Here is a 17,785-nt window from a genome sequence, read left to right on the forward strand (position 1 = left end):
GACAATAAAACCAATGTGTGCGCGTCCTCCGCTATCATTACCACCAGTTGGCCAGCGCCTCTGAGAGGGCAGATACCCGTGTGAACAACAGGCACAAGTAGTAAGAGGTTGTGTTCGTAAATTACATCTGGAGTGCCATAGTGCGCTCGTAAATTACATCTGGAGTGCCATAGTGCGCTCGTAAATTACATCTGGAGTGCCATAGTGCGCTCGTAAATTACATCTGGAGTGCCATAGTGCGCTCGTAAATTACATCTGGAGTGCCATAGTGCGCTCGAAAATTACATCTGGAGTGCCATAGTGCGCTCGTAAATTACATCTGGAGTGCCATAGTGCGCTCGTAAATTCAAGCGTTGTCAGATTGCCCGTTCGTAAATTCAGAGCGCACTCGAGCTTGGTAGCTACTTCGAGACACAAACGAGAGAACACCTCACTGACAATTTGACTAGCCCTAGCAGAGCTGGTTAGGGCTGTGTTCATATGATCTAGATCTAGATATTATCTAGATCGTTAGTGACTGTGCTGCTAGCAACAATTTCATTCCGTTTTTTTTACCAACCTTTGCGGACACCTGTTGTATTCAAAGGGTGTTGCGCGTTGGTAAACCATCAGTTATTATGCGCTCTGACACTCAAACGAATAGATAACCTCAATTCATTTACGAACGCACCCGGCCGTAGTCGGTTTTCTCAAAGTTGCTGGGATGCCTCGTGCATCCACTTATATCAGAACATTAACAGCCTAAACATTACGAAACTTATATAAGATCAAATAAGCCTCAAATAATTCGACACTATCATAGACCTCCATATTAAAAAGGGTTTATCTCACGCAAGCAGATTTTGGGCGGAGTAAATTCTCTCTCCATAGGGCTGGACCATACGATATAAGTACACCTGACCTGCACGCTTTCCCGAATTTAATAGACTGCACAAGACCAAAACAAATTAAAAGGCTGTCTGCAGTTGGTTAGTTAGCGTCGATTCATAGCTACGAAAACTCCGACAAAAGCCCTCATATGTCAACATCACCACCGGGAAATTTCAACATGAACGTTACTTTCTGCCCGGCTGGAAGTGTAGGAGTTGGTGGGCTCATATAGGATCAAACTGAACTGTTCGTATCAGACAGAACCCTGGTATGGTACCAATATACATTTTGATGCTGTTCATGTGATATGTATTCTACTTAGCTACTATCCACTAACGATAGTCTGCTCATCAATGTTGGGCTAGCTAGTTAACGTTAGCCTAGCTTTCGTTAGCATGGCCAGCTAGTCGGTCTGCTGATGAAATGGGTCACACAGACACAGCGGTTAATTAGCTAGATCGGAGGGATCATTTAAAAGTCGAATTGTTCTCTTCAATGAGTGTATATTTTGGGGACATGATTTTTATACACTGGATAGTGGATATGCTTGGTGGTGTTGGTGTTGTTGATTCAATGTCGACATGCTCCACTAATTTACCGGTGCTGTAACATGTTTGTAGGTAACGTTACTGGCAACGCGCTAGTCTGTTAGCAAGCTAGATGCCTATGTAGTTAGGTAACTAACAAGGTATCGGTGACCGCTCATCTGCTCCGGACGCCCAAAACTGGGAGAAATAAAAGTAGTCGCATAGTTTTTCGTAAATCATGAACAATTGCGAATACCAACAAATCGACCCGCAGGCACTTTCAACGCCCACTCCAACCCCGACCCTGCCGCCGCGACCCGCAGTTGAAGAGGAAAGGACACGGAGAAAATGGGAAGTTTTCCCCGGCAAGAATCGCTTCTACTGCGATGGACGGTTCATCGTGGCTCAACAAAGCGGTGTCCTACCACTCACCCTCGGCCTCATTCTGGTCACCACCGTACTGTTCTTTGTATTTGAGTAAGTACAAGTTGTCTTTTTGTTTTGTATTTCTTTGACACGAAATAATGTTTTCCATAGCCAAGAAAACAATGGTTCAGGTTTCAACAAACCATGTTAAGTTTGGTTGTGTGTCTGGCACTTTACACAACACAGCGGATTCTGGAATAGAAGAATAGTTTTAATACCAGAAAGTCATGACATCTTCCTGCAAGTATCTCTTGCTGAAATGCGTTGCATCTCCTGAGACTATGCCACAGTGGTGATTAAAAAGTGAGTTGTCTAAAACCAGATCCCCTCTGGGTGGTTGAGAAACTCTATTGTACTATTTGCGTGTCAGTCTGGTTTGACAGCATTTTCAGTTCCTCATGCTGAAAACGAGAACTAGTCCTTCGTGTGGTTATTCTGGGTCCTGTTTGTTTCTGCAATCAATCTTGACCTCTTTAGTTTCCTGGTGAGATTAAAAAAAGTCAATGAAGGCAGGCTACACAAAACACTTTAAATTGCGTTTACACAGGCAGCCCAATTCTGCTATTTATTTTCAGTACGGGACACACGTCACGCACGGGTAGTCGCCCATCAGTCAGCATGTATTATCAGCCACTGAAATAAGCTTTGACATTCTCATTCGCTTACAATGTTTTGATTTATTGCTTGAACAGTCCCTAAGATTATATTTGGTTGTGGTAGTTGCAAAATACCTATTTTAGATGCAGCAGTTGTTAGCTATAATGCTAACACTCATAGACATTGGCTAGCTTTGATACCAGAGCTATTTTACTGGTTGACGTGTTTTTGAAGTGTAATGCAGTTGATTGGCAACGATGACACAATTATATTAAGCAGAACATTCATACACTTTATAATCCAATTTTATAATTGAAAAGTTGTGTGTGAGAAATGCACTCATAATCAACATTTAAGTCGTTTTTATTTTATGATGGCTGTCTGAACGCCCTGTGTTTTCCCCTATGGTTGGGAATAGGAACTCGGAGTATTGCTGAATGTGATTTCTTCTGGAGAAGCACTACTGATCTTGCGCCGATAATGCTCAGTAATATTCGGAATACATTGTGAAAAAAAAAAAAAACTTAAGCTCACAATTTGAGCGCCACAAATATTTTCTGCATCTGTAATTAGCAGAATACATTACTAGCGGTTTACGTATTAGCAGGGAGGGGTTTCTGCAACCAAATTGTGTGCACATCGCACCGTGCGGGAAAGTTTGCAAACACAGAAAAGGGCCTATTTGGTCTTTTGATTAATCAGATCAGCTATTTTGCCAATAATTGGGCAAAAGATCAGAATTGGGCTGCCTGTGTAAACACAACCTTAGTTTTAACATAAGGTAGTCCACTTCAATTCTTGCTGAATATGGTCCTTTTTTTTATTTTTGTTCTGTCATCACAGCTGTCCCTTCCTGGTGAAGCACCTGACTGTGTTCATCCCAGCGATTGGAGGAGTGCTGTTTGTGTTTGTGGTCACCTCTCTCCTGCAGACCAGCTTCACTGACCCTGGCATCCTGCCCCGGGCCACGCCGGACGAGGCCGCATACATTGAGAAGCAGATCGGTAAAGGCAACAAGTACACACTTGAAAGAACATTCTTACTTTCCCCCTCACTTTTACAGCTTTGTGCACTTGTTCACCTACACTGTCCAAGTGACAGTATTTGTTTTCCTGTTCCATATTCTGGTCTTTGTTTTTGCACTGGTTTTGAGACACTAACAGCAACATATACGTTAGTTTCCTGTTTTTTTGTTCGAAGCAATGCATTATTCAGCCAGCAAATGGTTGAACCTCCATAATTACAGGCTTCCTCCTCCCTTGAGAGAACCACACACAGTTCCCTCTGACAGAGCATGGAGGGAGGGAGGGAGGGAGGGATGGATGGCTAGATGTCTTTGAACTGTTAATGACTCTGCTTGTTGTGGTGTGTGGTCAGCCCCCTGGCCTAATTGCCTCTGCTGTTTAATTGTGTGAAAAATTAAGACACTCTGGCCAAATTGCAGTGAGATGCCACTAACATCTCTCGCTCTCTCACATTCACACCAGTAGCGGTAAAATCAATGGGGAAGCCAAGCTAGGCAAAACATTACAACTAGGGATGCACGATATATCGGTGAACATATCAGAATCGGCCGATATTAGCAAAAAAATACCAACATCTGTATCGGCCTATGTTAAAAGTAATAACGCCACGTAAAATGTTGCGCTACACGTGCAACACAGCATTCCTAACCTAGCCCACAATGTCTGCTGTGTGGATCAAGCAGTCAACAAGTCCAGCAGTCATTTGAAAGAGTAAGATCATTTCAGCGAGACAACTCAAAGCCGAAATCCATTAACGGCCAAGATAATGGAATTCATTGCCCTTGACAATCAACCGTTCTCTGTCGTGGGTGATGATGGCTTTCGCCGACTGGTCGAGCACCGGTACACATTACAATGTGCGCTATTTTTCGGATTTTTGCTCTACCGGAGTTACACAGTAATAGCGTCACTGCTATTAGCTTCACGACATACTATGGAACGCCGTTTGGGTCTTTGCGTGTAAAAAAAATATACAGTAGCACTGTCAAAGCTGTATAAAAAAAGTCTGCAAACACCGGCCACGAACGATGCGTTTACAATGCCGCGTTGGTAATAAAGCATAATTTGTTCGACCGCAACTTCTGGGGTAGCTAGCTTTAGCTTGGTACCTCGCTAGCACCAATACAACCAGCCTGAAAACAGTAGAAACTGCAGTCATTTTCATTATTCTTAGCAATGATTTAGGAATCCTTGTAAGTATTAGCTAGGTTGCTACTTGTTGTTCACCTATTGAAATTGAATTTCAGTTTATGAAAATAAATAGCTAGCCAGCTACTTAACCCTGTTGCCTAAAGCTAACGTTATAAGCAGCCAGTTAGCTTCATCTGGCTAGTGAGGCTTAACCAGATTGGGTTATGTGTTGTGAAGCTAGCCACAATAAGGATTAGGCACAATAGTGGAATTTGCAGTTTGCCTTCAAAATAAGAGTATGTAATTGACAGTGACGCAAATGAATACAAATAGTAGAATTATGCCATACTTTTACTTTGGAGGCTAACCGCAAAGTCCACTACTGTGGCTAATCGTTATTAATCAAGTAAGAACTGTCTTATAAATTAGGGTTATTTTATGACACCAAGCTATATAGTTAGCTAGCTAACTATAGCTACTGAAAAGGATTATGTTGTGTTATTTGATATGTCAAATAGTGTTATTTGACGTGTATCTTTTTTGACATGCAAAGACCCAAACAGGGTTCCATAGAAATCCTGGTTGAGAATGAAACGACTGAGCAATGAAACAGCACAGCAAGTAAGTGAAAGAAATGGGTTTTGATTATGTTTTACTGGTATTGGGGACATACCAAAATAACCTTTTGGTCGATGTGTGTGTGTAACCTTTATTTAACTAGGCAAGTCAGTTAAGAACAAATTCCTATATACGATGACGGCCTGGATGACGCTGGTCCAATTGTGCGCCACCCTGTGGGACTCCCAATCACGGCTGGATGTGCTACAGCCTGGATTCGAACCAGGGACTGTAGTGGTGCCTCTTGCAATGAGATGCAGTGCCTTAGACCACTGCGTCCGTGTGTGTTAACTCTTTAACTACTAGAATGCTTAAAAGGCCACTAAAATTTGAAATATTGGTTATCCGTATCTTTAAAAAAAAAAAAAAAGGCAAGGAAAATATTAGATGTTGGTATTGGCCAAAAATGTCATATCACTAATCACAACCTGTGTTGTGATAATTGTATTGTTTTCTCTCTAACCTGTAAGAAATGCATTTATACGGCACCGTGATGGCCAATATGAGGCTGATAAACCATAGCCTACATTGTCACAGACAGTTCCAAAGTGTCACACAGTGGCGGAATAAATTCAACCACGTACTTTAGTGTTTCATCACAGTTAAAACCGGAGAGCAACGTCTGTCCTGTTTTAAGTCCACAAAGATGTTGCATGTAACAAACAGTTACATGACCTACACAGCATGGTCAAATAGTCATGTTAACTTGTGGGAACCCCAAGATGTGCATTAAAACAGACTCCGAGCACTCTAACTATTGATTCAGGACCACGGAGAGTTACCGGAGAGTGTGGCCTCCGCTATCGGCACCGCCAGTTGGACAGCGCCGCTCTGGCGGAGGCTGTATCTCAACGAGCACATTCACACTAACATGCTGACCAGACCGGACACGTCGCGTGTGTCGCAAAATAAATGTAGAAATCCATGTTATTCAATGATTGCACCCACACTGCTCGCGTGCGCCAACGAGCGTCTGCGTTGCCAAGGGCTAAAATAGAAGTCATTCCTATTTCTGACACAGATCGCGCTGCAAGTCCTGCCTCTCCCATCTCCTCATTGGTTTATAGAAGCAGGTACCCACGTGCCATCTCCTCATTGGTTATACCCACGTGGGTGATTGAAAGATGAAATGTTTTGCCGGTTGTCGTGGTAATATGAAAGTGTATATGCCAATCACCATATCAGTTCAAAGATGAAAAAGCCTGGAAGGAAGAGGGATGACTAGAAACGATTCGGTTGGCGGTTTTATGTGTGGATTAATTGTCGGAGTAGAGGACCTTGTGCATTTCAGGTAAAATAACAACTCAATGTTTATATCCCAGGACAAATTAGCTAGCAACAGCAAGCTAGCTAAATAGGACAAATTAGCTAGCAAGTGCAAGCTAACTAGCTAAATTGCCATACATGTTTAATGCTTTTCGATCTGTCACCAAGTTAATGTCATTGGTTCAGAGTTTGTTTTGATATTTTAACCTGCGTTTGGAGTAGGGGGACAAAATAAATGTATGCACGATGATGCACGCACGCAGCTGGTTTGGGTTCCATATCACAATAATATATGCAACTTAGAATAAACCAGAATATATGCCCACAGTCCAGACTAGATAAATAGTTAAGTATTACCGTCTTGCAGCAAAGATGGAAGCAAATATGAAATAAACCAAGCTAAAACAATGAATAACATGGTACACAGTGTAAGCATATAGACATTGTTCACCTTACGGCAAAGATGAATACAGAAACCATTTAAACAACATTTTCAACAACAAACTATATGCCTAGTCTAATACAATGGCAATTTTTAAAAACACAAACAATTCAGTTCAGTCTAATCAATCTGTGTGTGTGTGTGCAAAAAGAGAAACATGTTGACTCGCCCTACTTGCAAAGGAATGCCACCCTCGCTTTCATGCTGGCAAAATAGTCAATGACGTTTTCATACAGTACTCCGCTGGACTTAAGTTCATGCAGCACATGTTTCCATTGACATTTTTGCCAAATGCGTGAGTCTCTTGTCCACAGCTACCGTAGGTAGGTTTTAATCCCTTTCAGACAGGAAAATGACCTTTCAGCTGATGTATTTGTAACAGTGATGGTGAGCATCAGTTTCAGGAGCTTCTATACCTCCGGTAAAGTGGTGGTCAGGTCATTTTTCACAAGTGATTGCAGCAGCTCACCTGGTGGTTTGTGGAAGGAGGCATCAGCAATAGACTACCTGCAGCTCATTTTTCAACCTCTGGTTGTCAAAGAAAGGTTAGGTCTGGAACAGCTGTGTGAGTACTCTGTCAGGAAACCCCTTTTGCTTGGACTACTCTGGAAATGACCCATGATCAAGAACACGGAAGAAGTCGAGGCTCTTCATGTCAGCAAACCTCTGGGTTATGTGTAGTATGATTCCATTGAGTATTTCAAAGTGCAGTCGTTGGTGTCTGTCCAGGGAGCCTGGGTCATTGTCAGCGTTGTCTCGGTGGTTGAGTCCATGCTCATAGTCATCCCAGCCATGGCGGTGTCTTTCATCTTCCATTCTAACAGTCTGGACAGTGTTGTCATATATCCCTTGGAACTTCGCATCACTTCTGATGGCATACCCTGTACTATCAACCTGTACACAATGTCTTCGGTCAAGAGATTTGCTCTGCAGGGCCTGAAACAGTGGTTCTGTGAGTCCAAAAATGGCCACAAACACTAAGTCATTTCTTTTTTTTTTACATAAACTACTTCAGTTTCTGGTTCAGAGCATTGCTCTGGGCGATCTAATCTTTATCTTAGCCGGGCTCAGTAATGATCCGATCATAAACGATATCCAATGATCTCTGGCCTTCGTGCACAGCATGCGCGGCTCTACTTTTGAAGTTCCAAGGAGTGGCACAGCCTTCCAGTACCTGACTGGTATTGTCAACCTCAGTAAGCATTGCTGTCTTTTTGCATGACAGGGTAATACATGTTATAAAAACTGTCAATGGATGTCCAAAAAATGTACGTCTTGAATATTGCTTGTCTCCTGTGCTAAAACTTAAGTTTAGTTTGTGGGCATAACAGTGAATGAACATGGCATATTGAAAGTGGGTTTTCACGAGTGCCTGAACCCCACCTCACTGCCCACTCATGCAGCTTGCCCCGTCGTAAGTCTGAGTTCGGCTGCTCGGTTGAATTTCCAGTACAACAGTAGTGATCGCCTCTGCGTTTCTCTCTGGCTCACATCAGAAAATCCCAGCAATCTCTCGCATATAACACCCTTATCATTGACCAAGCATGCTATGATTGACATTTGCAGGATATGTCTGTGGTGTCATCCACCTGGACTGCTATGAAGGGTGCTGAACTGATCTCACTGTCAATTTCACTTTGTATCACGTCTGCGACGCTCTGATTTGTCATTCTGTATGGTGTTTGACATACCTGTAAATATGGTGCTTGTCCCAAGGTGTTCCGCCATGGCAGTATCGAACTCAGCAAATGCATTGTCAAGTTCAAAAAAAGTATCTTTAAGGCTTGTTGCTGACTCGTCATGCCCCCTGAAAGCTTGCTCCTGCTGTCCCAGGTCCATTGCGATGACCAGTTTCTTCAGAATGTCTCTGTTTTTATTCACCTGTTCGTTGTGCCTCTGGACACTGATCACTGCGGCCTGGCCGAGAGCCTCGTTGATCCGGACTTGACCAAAGAGCTTAGTTTCAGGATTGCCATGTGTTTTTGAGATTTTCCATGTCGGTCAAGGGACCTGCCCAGGTTTGCAAGATCAGAAAAACCAGTGGTGGCCCAAGGGTTGTTGATCAATCGTGTGCTCTTGTCAAATAAAAGGCATGGCCAGCAAAACAGTTCTTTAGCCTAGCACTTCCAGCTAGCCAGTCGGTTCTATTGTAATTCTCAATGTTGAAAGATCAGGTCCCACCCTGTGCTCCTCTTCCCTGCACAATATCCAATTTTAGAGTCACCCTCCCGTTCTTCTTGATTTTCAGCTGCTGCTCAAATAAACTTGTTTTGAACTAGAAACTCCAGATCTCCATCCATAGCTAGCTACTGCAGGACACAGCAAACAGTGACGTTTTGCTTAGGTGTGATTTGCCAAATCCAAACTGGCCTCCTTTTGACTTGTTTTTTGTTGTTGCTGCACCTAGACCATTCAGAGTTGAGCGTTTGGCTTCCATTTTTATCAATAGAAGCCAAACGCTAGCTGGCTTCCTTTGCTGTTGAATTCAATGCTATGGGCGGCAACATCAAGTTCTACTCTTTTTGACCAGTCAGATGCATGGGCTACACACAGGCTACTGAGACAGAGGGGTGCTGTTTTTCCTCGCTCTGTTTTCTCCATTGAGATATAGATTCGGCCACTTGCGAATTGAATGAAAACGATGAAACGCACGGAGATGAAAAATACATTATATATATTTTCTTATGAGGAAGGCTGGCTTCCCTTGGTGTCCATGAATACACGCCACTGACACACACACACAGCTCAGAGTAGAGGGAGAAGTGGTTATCTTGCACCAAAATTATTAAAAAAAGTTATGATACTCTGCAACATGGTTTAAGCCTAATGTTTTACATATCTGCTGGTTAGGCCTATTTTCCTAAACCAGATGAATACATCCAGAAAGTTCTCATCAAGAGTATCATACTTAGTTCTGACTAGCTGCCTAATATTCAGCTGTCATTGTGACGCAAAGTTGTTCTCTTGAGAGTACCTTACACTGTACTGTGAATGAGCTCATGCCATGGCGTGATCGAGCCAGTCTATTAATACATGAAATCGCCTCGCATCTGAAACCTTCTGTTACTATGGCTGCGTTTACACAGGCAGCCCGATTCTGATATTTTGCCTAATTATTGGCAGAAAGACCAATCGGTGGAATAAAAATTATCAGAATTGGACTGCCTGTATAAACACAGCCTATGGGTCTGCTAGGCAGGCATCACACTTTCATACATTACACAGAGCCTGAGTTGATTGGCTGCAGCCTCTTTGATTCCACCTTATTGGACACCACTCCGCCAGCAATTAGGCTTAACGCCACTACGTGGATCACAGCATAGGTTTTACTATCCCTGTGGGGACCTAAAATGTATTTCCATTAAAAAATCTTATTTTACCTAACCCCTAATTCTAAAATAGGACAATGTGCCTTGTGGGGACTTTTGGGGATTTACAGACCCACAAGCATATTAATACACACACACACCTTGTGTACTGTGTCTCCTGATATGTCCTCCCTGTCTTTCTCCTCAGATGACTCTGGATCTTCCACCTACCGACCCCCTCCCCGCACCAAGGAGGTGATGATCAACCAGCAGGTAGTGAAGCTCAAGTACTGTTTCACCTGCAAGATGTTCCGGCCACCGCGCACCTCCCACTGCTCCCTCTGTGACAACTGTGTGGGTAAGGACTGGAGACCGAGGGGGGGCGTTCAGCACGGAACACAGACGGTGGGGGGGTCACCACACTGACATTTATTAGACTGAATTATTTAGACTCTACTACACAGCCTGTTACTGAGATTGTTTTGTTGAACAGTCTTCAGAAGACCGACAGAGGATTTATTAGTGCTCTCCATAAAGATGCTGATCAACTCTGAAAGCAGGCCCTCTTAAAATGTTAGACTTTTCTACAAATGTATTTCCCTATTGAAAGGGGCTTGAGAGCTTGGCCTCAATGTCAATGAGATGTCCTTTGTAGATAATTGTACATTTTCTTCCCCCATCTCGCTTCCTGTCCTCCAGAGCGATTCGACCACCATTGTCCCTGGGTGGGGAATTGTGTTGGGAAGAGGAACTATCGTTTCTTCTACTCCTTCATCGTCTCTCTGTCCTTCCTGACAGCCTTCATCTTCGGCTGCGTTGCCACACATCTAGCACTGAGTACGTAGTCTACACAGCAGACACATCTGGCCACTGCCCTGGCTTGTGATATTGTACAAAACCGCTGAGTGGATCCTGATATTATTCTATTATGGGTTTTCTGTAACAATCTTCAATTGCTCTGTCCTCAGGGGCACAAGGAGGGAGAGGCCTTATTTTTGCTCTTCAGGAGAGTCCAGCCAGATATCCTTTTACCAAGACTCTGTGTGTCTAGGGTAACCTATCTGATCCCCTCATAATACCACTCCCTGCCTCGCGTAGTGTGGTGTTAGGGCACCTAAACTGTCATTCACTTCAGTTTCTTGGTTGTATTGCAGAATAAGAATGAGTCTCTATGTCCAGGTGATGTCTTTGATGATATTTAGATACTCAAACCATAAATGGTGTCCTTGACTTTAATTCCTGCACTGCTGTGGAGCTGGTGATTTGCTTTTTTTCAGTTTGGTCCATCTTAGGCCTCTCAGGCTTCCATACCTACCTGGTTGCTTCTAACCTGACCACAAATGAAGATGTGAGTAAATGCCAATGAGTGTGATGTCTTTGTCACCTCTGGGATATGTGTAATACACTTTAAAGGTCCAATGCAGCTGTTTATATCACATCATTTCTGGGTAACAATTACGTATCTTACTGTGATTGTTTTTCAATTAAAATTTGTAAAAAAGAAACATACCTTCTTAGCAAAGGGCATTTTCTCAAGCAAGAATTTTGCTACGACTGTCTGTGAGTGGTCTGAATGGGGAGGGGTAAACTGAATATTGGCTTTTATTGACAGAGGTTTGGAACTCTTTCTTATTGGTGTATTAACTAATTTACTGCATGGTGGTGTTACCATGAAATGCCAAAACTCCATCCCACCAAAACAGGCAAAAATGTCACTAAAAGGCCATTATCATAATCACAGCATTATTCCAACCTTAGTGTGGAAAATGTATATACACACATACAGTTGAAGTGGGAAGTTTACATACACTTAGGTTGGAGTCATTAAAACTTGTTTTTCAACCACTCCACAAATTTTTTAACAAACTATAGTTTTGGCAAGTCGGTTAGGACATCTACTTTGCATGACACAAGTAATTTTTCCAACAATTGTTTACAGACAGATTATTTCACTTATAATTCACTGTATCACAATTCCAGTGGGTCAGAAGTTTACAACATTAAGTTGTTTAAACAGCTTGGAAAATTCCAGAAAATTATGTCATGGCTTTAGAAGCTTCTGATAGGCTAATTGACATCATTTGAGTCAATTGGAGGTGTACCTGTGGATGTATTTCAAGGCCTACCTTCAAACTCAGTGCCTCTTTGCTTGACATCATGGGAAAATAAAAATAAATCATCCAAGACCTCAGAAAAAAATTGCAGACCACCACAAGTCTGGGTCATCCTTGGGAGCAATTTCCAAACGTCTGAAGGTACCACGTTCATCTGTACAAACAATAATATGCAAGTATAAACACCATGGGACCACACAGCCGTCATACCGCTCAGGAAGGAGAATCGTTCTGTCTCCAAGAGCTGAACATACTTTGGTGTGAAAAGCGCAAATCAATCCCAGAACAACAGCAAAGGACCTTGTGAAGATGCTGGAGGAAACGGGTACAAAAGGATCTATTTCCACAGTAAAACGAGTCCTATATAAACATAACCTGAAAGGCCGCTCAGCATGGAAGAAGCCACTGCTCCAAAACCGTCATAAAAAAGCCAGACTACGGTTTGCAGCTGCACATGGGGACAAAGTTCGTACTTTTTGGAGAAATGTCCTCTGTATGTTAGGAGGAAAAAGGGGGAGGCTTGCATGCCTCCTAACACCATCACGTCCATGAAGCACGGGGGTGGCAGCATCATGTTGTGGGGGTGCTTTGCTGCAGGAGGGACTGGTGCACTTCACAAAATAGATAGTTTTCCTTCCTTATGAAGCCATGTGGATATATTGAAGCAACATCTCAAGACATCAGCCAGGAAGTTAAAGCTTGGTTGCAAATGGGTCTTCCAAACGGACAATGACCCCAAGCATACTTCCAAAGTTGTGGGAAAATGGCTTAAGAACAACAAAGTCAAGGTATTGGCGTGGGCATCACAAAGCCTTGACCTCAATCATATAGAAAATGTCCTATAGAAAATGTGTGGGCAGAACTGAAAAGGTGTGTGCGCGCAAGAAGGCCTGCAAACCTGACTCAGTTACACCAGCTCTGTCAGGAGGAATGGACCAAAATTCACCCAACTTATTATGGGAAGCTTGTGGAAGGCTACCCAAAACGTTTGACCCAAGTTGAACAATTTAAAGGCAATGCTACCAAATACTAATTGAGTGTATGTAAACTTCTGACCTGCTGGTAATGTGATGAAAGGAATAAATGCTGAATTAAATAATTCTCTCATTCTGACATTTCACATTCTTAAAATAAAGTGGTGACCCTAACTGACCTAAGACAGGGAATTTTTACAAGGATTAAATGTCAGGAATTGCACCCCCACAACATGATGCTGCCACCACCGTGCTTCACGGTTGGCATGGTGTTCTTCAGCTTGCAAGCCTCCCCCTTTTTCCTCCAAACATAACGATGGTCATTATGGCCAAACAGTTCTATCTTTTGTTTCATCAGACCAGATGACATTTATCCAAAAAGTACAACCTTTGTCCCCATGTGCAGTTGCAAACCGTAGTCTGGCTTTTTTATGGCGGTTTTGGAGCAGTGGCTTTTTCCTATGTTGATATAGGACTCATTTTACTGTGGATATAGATACTTTTGTACCTTATTCCTCCAGCATCTTCACAAGGTCCTTTGCTGTTGTTCTGGGATTGATTTGCGCTTTTCACACCAAAGTACGTTCAGCTCTAGGAGACAGAACGATTCTCCTTCCTGAGCGGTATGATGGCTGCGTGATCCCATGGTGTTTATACTTGCGTACTATTGTTTGTACAGATGAACGTGGTACCTTCAGGCATTTGGAAATTGCTCCCAAGGATGAACTAGACTTGTGGAGGTCTGGATTTGACTGATTTCTTTTGGTTTTCCCATGATGTCAAGCAAAGAGGCACTGAGTTTGAAGGTAGGCCTTGAAATACATCCACAGGTACACCTCCAATGGACTCAAATGATTTCAATTAGCCTATCAGAAGCTTCTAAAGCCATGACATTTTCTGGAATTTTCCAAGCTGTTTAAAGGCACGGTCAACTTAGTGTATGTACACTTCTGACCCACTGGAAATGTGATTAGATTATTTCACTGTCTGTAAACAAGTGTTGGAAAAATTACTTGTCATGCACAAAGTAGATGTCCTAAACAACTTGCCAAAACTAAAGTTTGTTAACAAGAAATTTGTGGAGTGGTTGAAAAATGAGTTTTAATGACTCCAACCTAAGTGTTTGTAAACTTCCCACTTCAACTGTACGTGTGGGGCTAAACAGCACCATGAGTGAGAGAGGCCCCACCCCAAATGGCACCCTATTCTATATACATAGTGCACTTCTCTTGACCAGGACCCTCCGGTCTCTGGTTAAAAGTAGTGAACTATGTAAGGAATAGGGTGCCAATTGGGACTCTCCCTGAGAGGTACAGTACACTTTTAGAAAAACAGGTTCCAAAAGGCTTCTTTGGCTGTCCCCATAGGAGAACACTGTACTTTACTCTACTTGTGCATGTGACATTGAACATTTTTGGTTCAAGGAAGAACCCTACGTGTGGTGTTTGTTGTGCCTGGTCCCTGACTGATGGTCAATCTTGTGTGTCTCTCTTGTTCCCAGATCAAAGGCTCGTGGTCGGGGAAGAGTGGGGCGGAGGACCCCGGTAACCCCTACAGCTATAACAACATCATTACTAACTGCTGCTCTGTACTCTGTGGACCCATGCCTCCCAGGTGAGACTCAACCTGATTTATAATGCATATTTGATAAGGTTTGAGTCAGTCCATTTAGGATGTGATTTTATTTTTTTAACTTTCTGAATGAAATATGCTCCATTGTTTTCTAAGGATTTTCTCCAATTCATGAATTAAATTTGTATCTACTCCTTGAATTGACTAAACAGGAAACTGAATTCACCCTAACATGCTGACCAGACAGCATGTTGATTTTGTCCACCCACACCAGATGCGACCAGGACACGAAATATCAAAAACCTTAAACCAACTATATTCATTTGGGGACAGGTTGAACAGCATTTAACAGTTATGGCAATTTAGCTAGCTTGCTGTTGCTAGCTAATTTGTCCTGGGATATAAACATTGGGTTGTTATTTTACATGAAATGCACAAGGTCCTCTACTCTGACAATTAATCCACAGATAAAAGTGTAAACCGAGTTCGTTGCCAGTATTCGCTCCTCCTTTAGGCTTCTTCTTCTTTGAACTTTATGACGGTTGGCAACCAACTTTAAGCTGCATTACCGCCACCAACTGGACTGTTGTGTGGACCTCAGTTCATATTTTAATCACCTACGTAGATGTATGCTCCTAAAAACCAATGAGGAGATGGGAGAGGCGGGACTTGCAGCACGTCAAGCGTCACAAATGGAACCAAGTTCTATTTTAGCGCCTGACTGCACAGAAGCTTGCGAGCAGTGTGGGTTCAATAGCATGTATGTGTACAGTTATTTTGTAGCGCTCGCGCGAGCGGTCAGCATGTAACCCTGAAGCCTAACCTTTCTGTCTAACCTGTTTCCTCCATGTTGTCCCGTGTCAGTTTGATTGACAGGCGAGGCTTCGTACCAGTGGAGGAGTCATTGCAGACAGTTTCCACGGAGATGGAGCTGCCCATGCTGGCTGCTAAGAAGGAGATAAATGTGGTAGGAGGGCCCATGCCGTCCCAGCTGCCCCCCCTCCTGTGCCTTGCAGGTTCCCTCCCCTCTACCTGCAACCCCCCTCAGCCTGACTAGCAGACCCCAGTTTAGTTGCCTGTTCTAACACTGTTTCCTGACTGGCTGTTGTGTATGGGGTCACCCTCTCATGACAGTCCCACAGACCAGTGTACTGTATTACTGTTGGTCAGGATCCGGTACAGACCAGTGTACTGTATTACTGTTGGTCAGGATCCGGTACAGACCAGTGTACTGTATTACTGTTGGTCAGGATCCGGTATTCAGGACATTTACATATGCTGTTTACTACTGACTGTAAAAGACTCTCTGGAATAAGGAAGTGAAACCGCCTGCTAGGACATGTGACCTGGGTGTAGCTCAACCGTTAGTTCCTCACGTCATTCTGTGCCTTAACGTCATAACCAGGCAACTTGTTGTTTTGTCTTTCAGTGAAAAGGGCCTAGCTTGGTTAGAGGTTTAGCTGTTGTTGTTTTGTGGTCCAGGAGAAACTTAAGTACTAGGAGTTTATTAGAACATGTTTGTTTACAAAGTGTGACGGCCTATTCCATAGTGTCAGCTGGTAATGTGTGTGTGTGTGACTGAATGTCCCATCACCACCCCCACACAGTCTTACGTTAGTCTGAAGGGTTGGAGAGAGCCACTGTCTGCCTCTTCCAAACCAACAGGCCTTTCTGCTGTTTACACTCATGCAATATACAGACAAGCTAACCTTACCTTGGTTTACTTTAAGGATACAAGGGCTCAGTCTTGTCTGCTGCGAGTCTGCATATTATATATATTTTTGCACAGAAGGAGTTAGACCATAGAAGACGATGTTCAGTATTTATACTTTTTAGCAAACACATGCTGGTAATGGAAGTGGTTACTGCTGGGAATGTACCTGTCACAAACGCATGTCTGTAACCAAGTGCTGTTTTAATTTGTCTCAATCTGGACACTGACATGCAGTTGGCCAGCAGAAAGAGTGGGGGAATGTTTTATTGACACACATGGAGTTGTCTTTGTTTACAGAGTGTGAACACGTATTTGCCTTTCCTCAATTTTCTTGTTTGTATTTTGTATTTGTCTCTGACGTGAGTCTGTTAGTGTAGTTGTGTGTCATAGCATAATGTAATGGTCATGTGACACAAGCTACATACATTTTAGTCATTTAGCAGATGTTATCCAGAATGACTTACAGGAGCCAATAGGGTTCAGTGGCTTGTTCTAGTGTATTCTAACCTAGCGGTTAAGATCTGGTTATCTGCTGCCCTCTAGCCAGTCAACATCTCCCTCTTACTGGTTTCTTATGCTTTTATATTGTTTCTCTTTGTTTTATTTTGCTCTTTTAAATATTTGTCATTTTGGAATATATTATGTCCATCTGAAATGTACTGTATAAAACATTGCATTTTAAAAAATAAAATAAATGCACTTATTCCCAAATGAGTTGTTCTCAATAGACACAATTATTTATATGTTTTCTGTGTTAAGACAGCATTATGATAAATGTGTGAACAGTTCCTATGTAGTTCTTGTCACAAAGTCTTACCCCTGTGTGCCTATTCCATAGTGTCAGCTGGTAATGTGTGTGTGTGTGTGTGTGTGTGTGTACTGAATGTCCCATCACCACCCCCACACTAGGAGGATAACTGTCTGTATTTGTGTGTGTACTGAATGTCCCACACTAGGAGGATAACTGTATGTGTGTGTGTACTGAATGCCCCACACTAGGAGGATAACTGTCTGTATTTGTGTGTACTGAATGCCCCATCACCACCCCACACTAGGAGGATAACTGTCTGTATTTGTGTGTACTGAATGCCCCATCACCACCCCACACTAGGAGGATAACTGTCTGTATTTGTGTGTACTGAATGCTCCATCACCGCCCCATCACCACCCCACACTAGGAGGATAACTGTCTGTATTTGTG

At 42.9% G+C, this 17,785-nt stretch overlaps 1 protein-coding gene across 1 annotated transcript; it reads left to right on the top strand.

Annotated features, from left to right (window-relative positions):
- The first annotated feature begins 474 nt into the window (after positions 1-474).
- LOC106588637 (palmitoyltransferase ZDHHC18-B) lies at positions 475-17,295 on the top strand. The gene is made up of 8 exons (XM_014177814.2): positions 475-1,874; positions 3,264-3,424; positions 10,419-10,568; positions 10,910-11,047; positions 11,179-11,230; positions 11,456-11,558; positions 14,800-14,912; positions 15,735-17,295. Exons 1-8 carry the CDS (start codon positions 1,636-1,638, stop codon positions 15,925-15,927), a joined length of 1,149 nt encoding a protein of 382 aa, XP_014033289.1. The 5' UTR covers positions 475-1,635; the 3' UTR covers positions 15,928-17,295.
- The last annotated feature ends 490 nt before the right edge of the window (positions 17,296-17,785 follow it).

This window comes from Salmo salar, chromosome ssa27, assembly GCF_905237065.1.
Source record: "Salmo salar chromosome ssa27, Ssal_v3.1, whole genome shotgun sequence".
Classification (NCBI taxonomy): Eukaryota; Metazoa; Chordata; class Actinopteri; order Salmoniformes; family Salmonidae; genus Salmo; species Salmo salar.

What these genes read in the sequence shown, in the direction of transcription:
- LOC106588637 (XM_014177814.2), top strand. Translation starts at nt 1,636, where the DNA reads ATGAACAATTGCGAATACCAACAAATCGACCCGCAGGCACTTTCAACG. An exon ending in CCTCTGTGACAACTGTGTGG is followed by an intron (nt 10,569 to 10,909) that starts GTAAGGACTGGA and finishes CCTGTCCTCCAG; the next exon opens with AGCGATTCGACCACCATTGT. An exon ending in ACCTGACCACAAATGAAGAT is followed by an intron (nt 11,559 to 14,799) that starts GTGAGTAAATGC and finishes TCTTGTTCCCAG; the next exon opens with ATCAAAGGCTCGTGGTCGGG.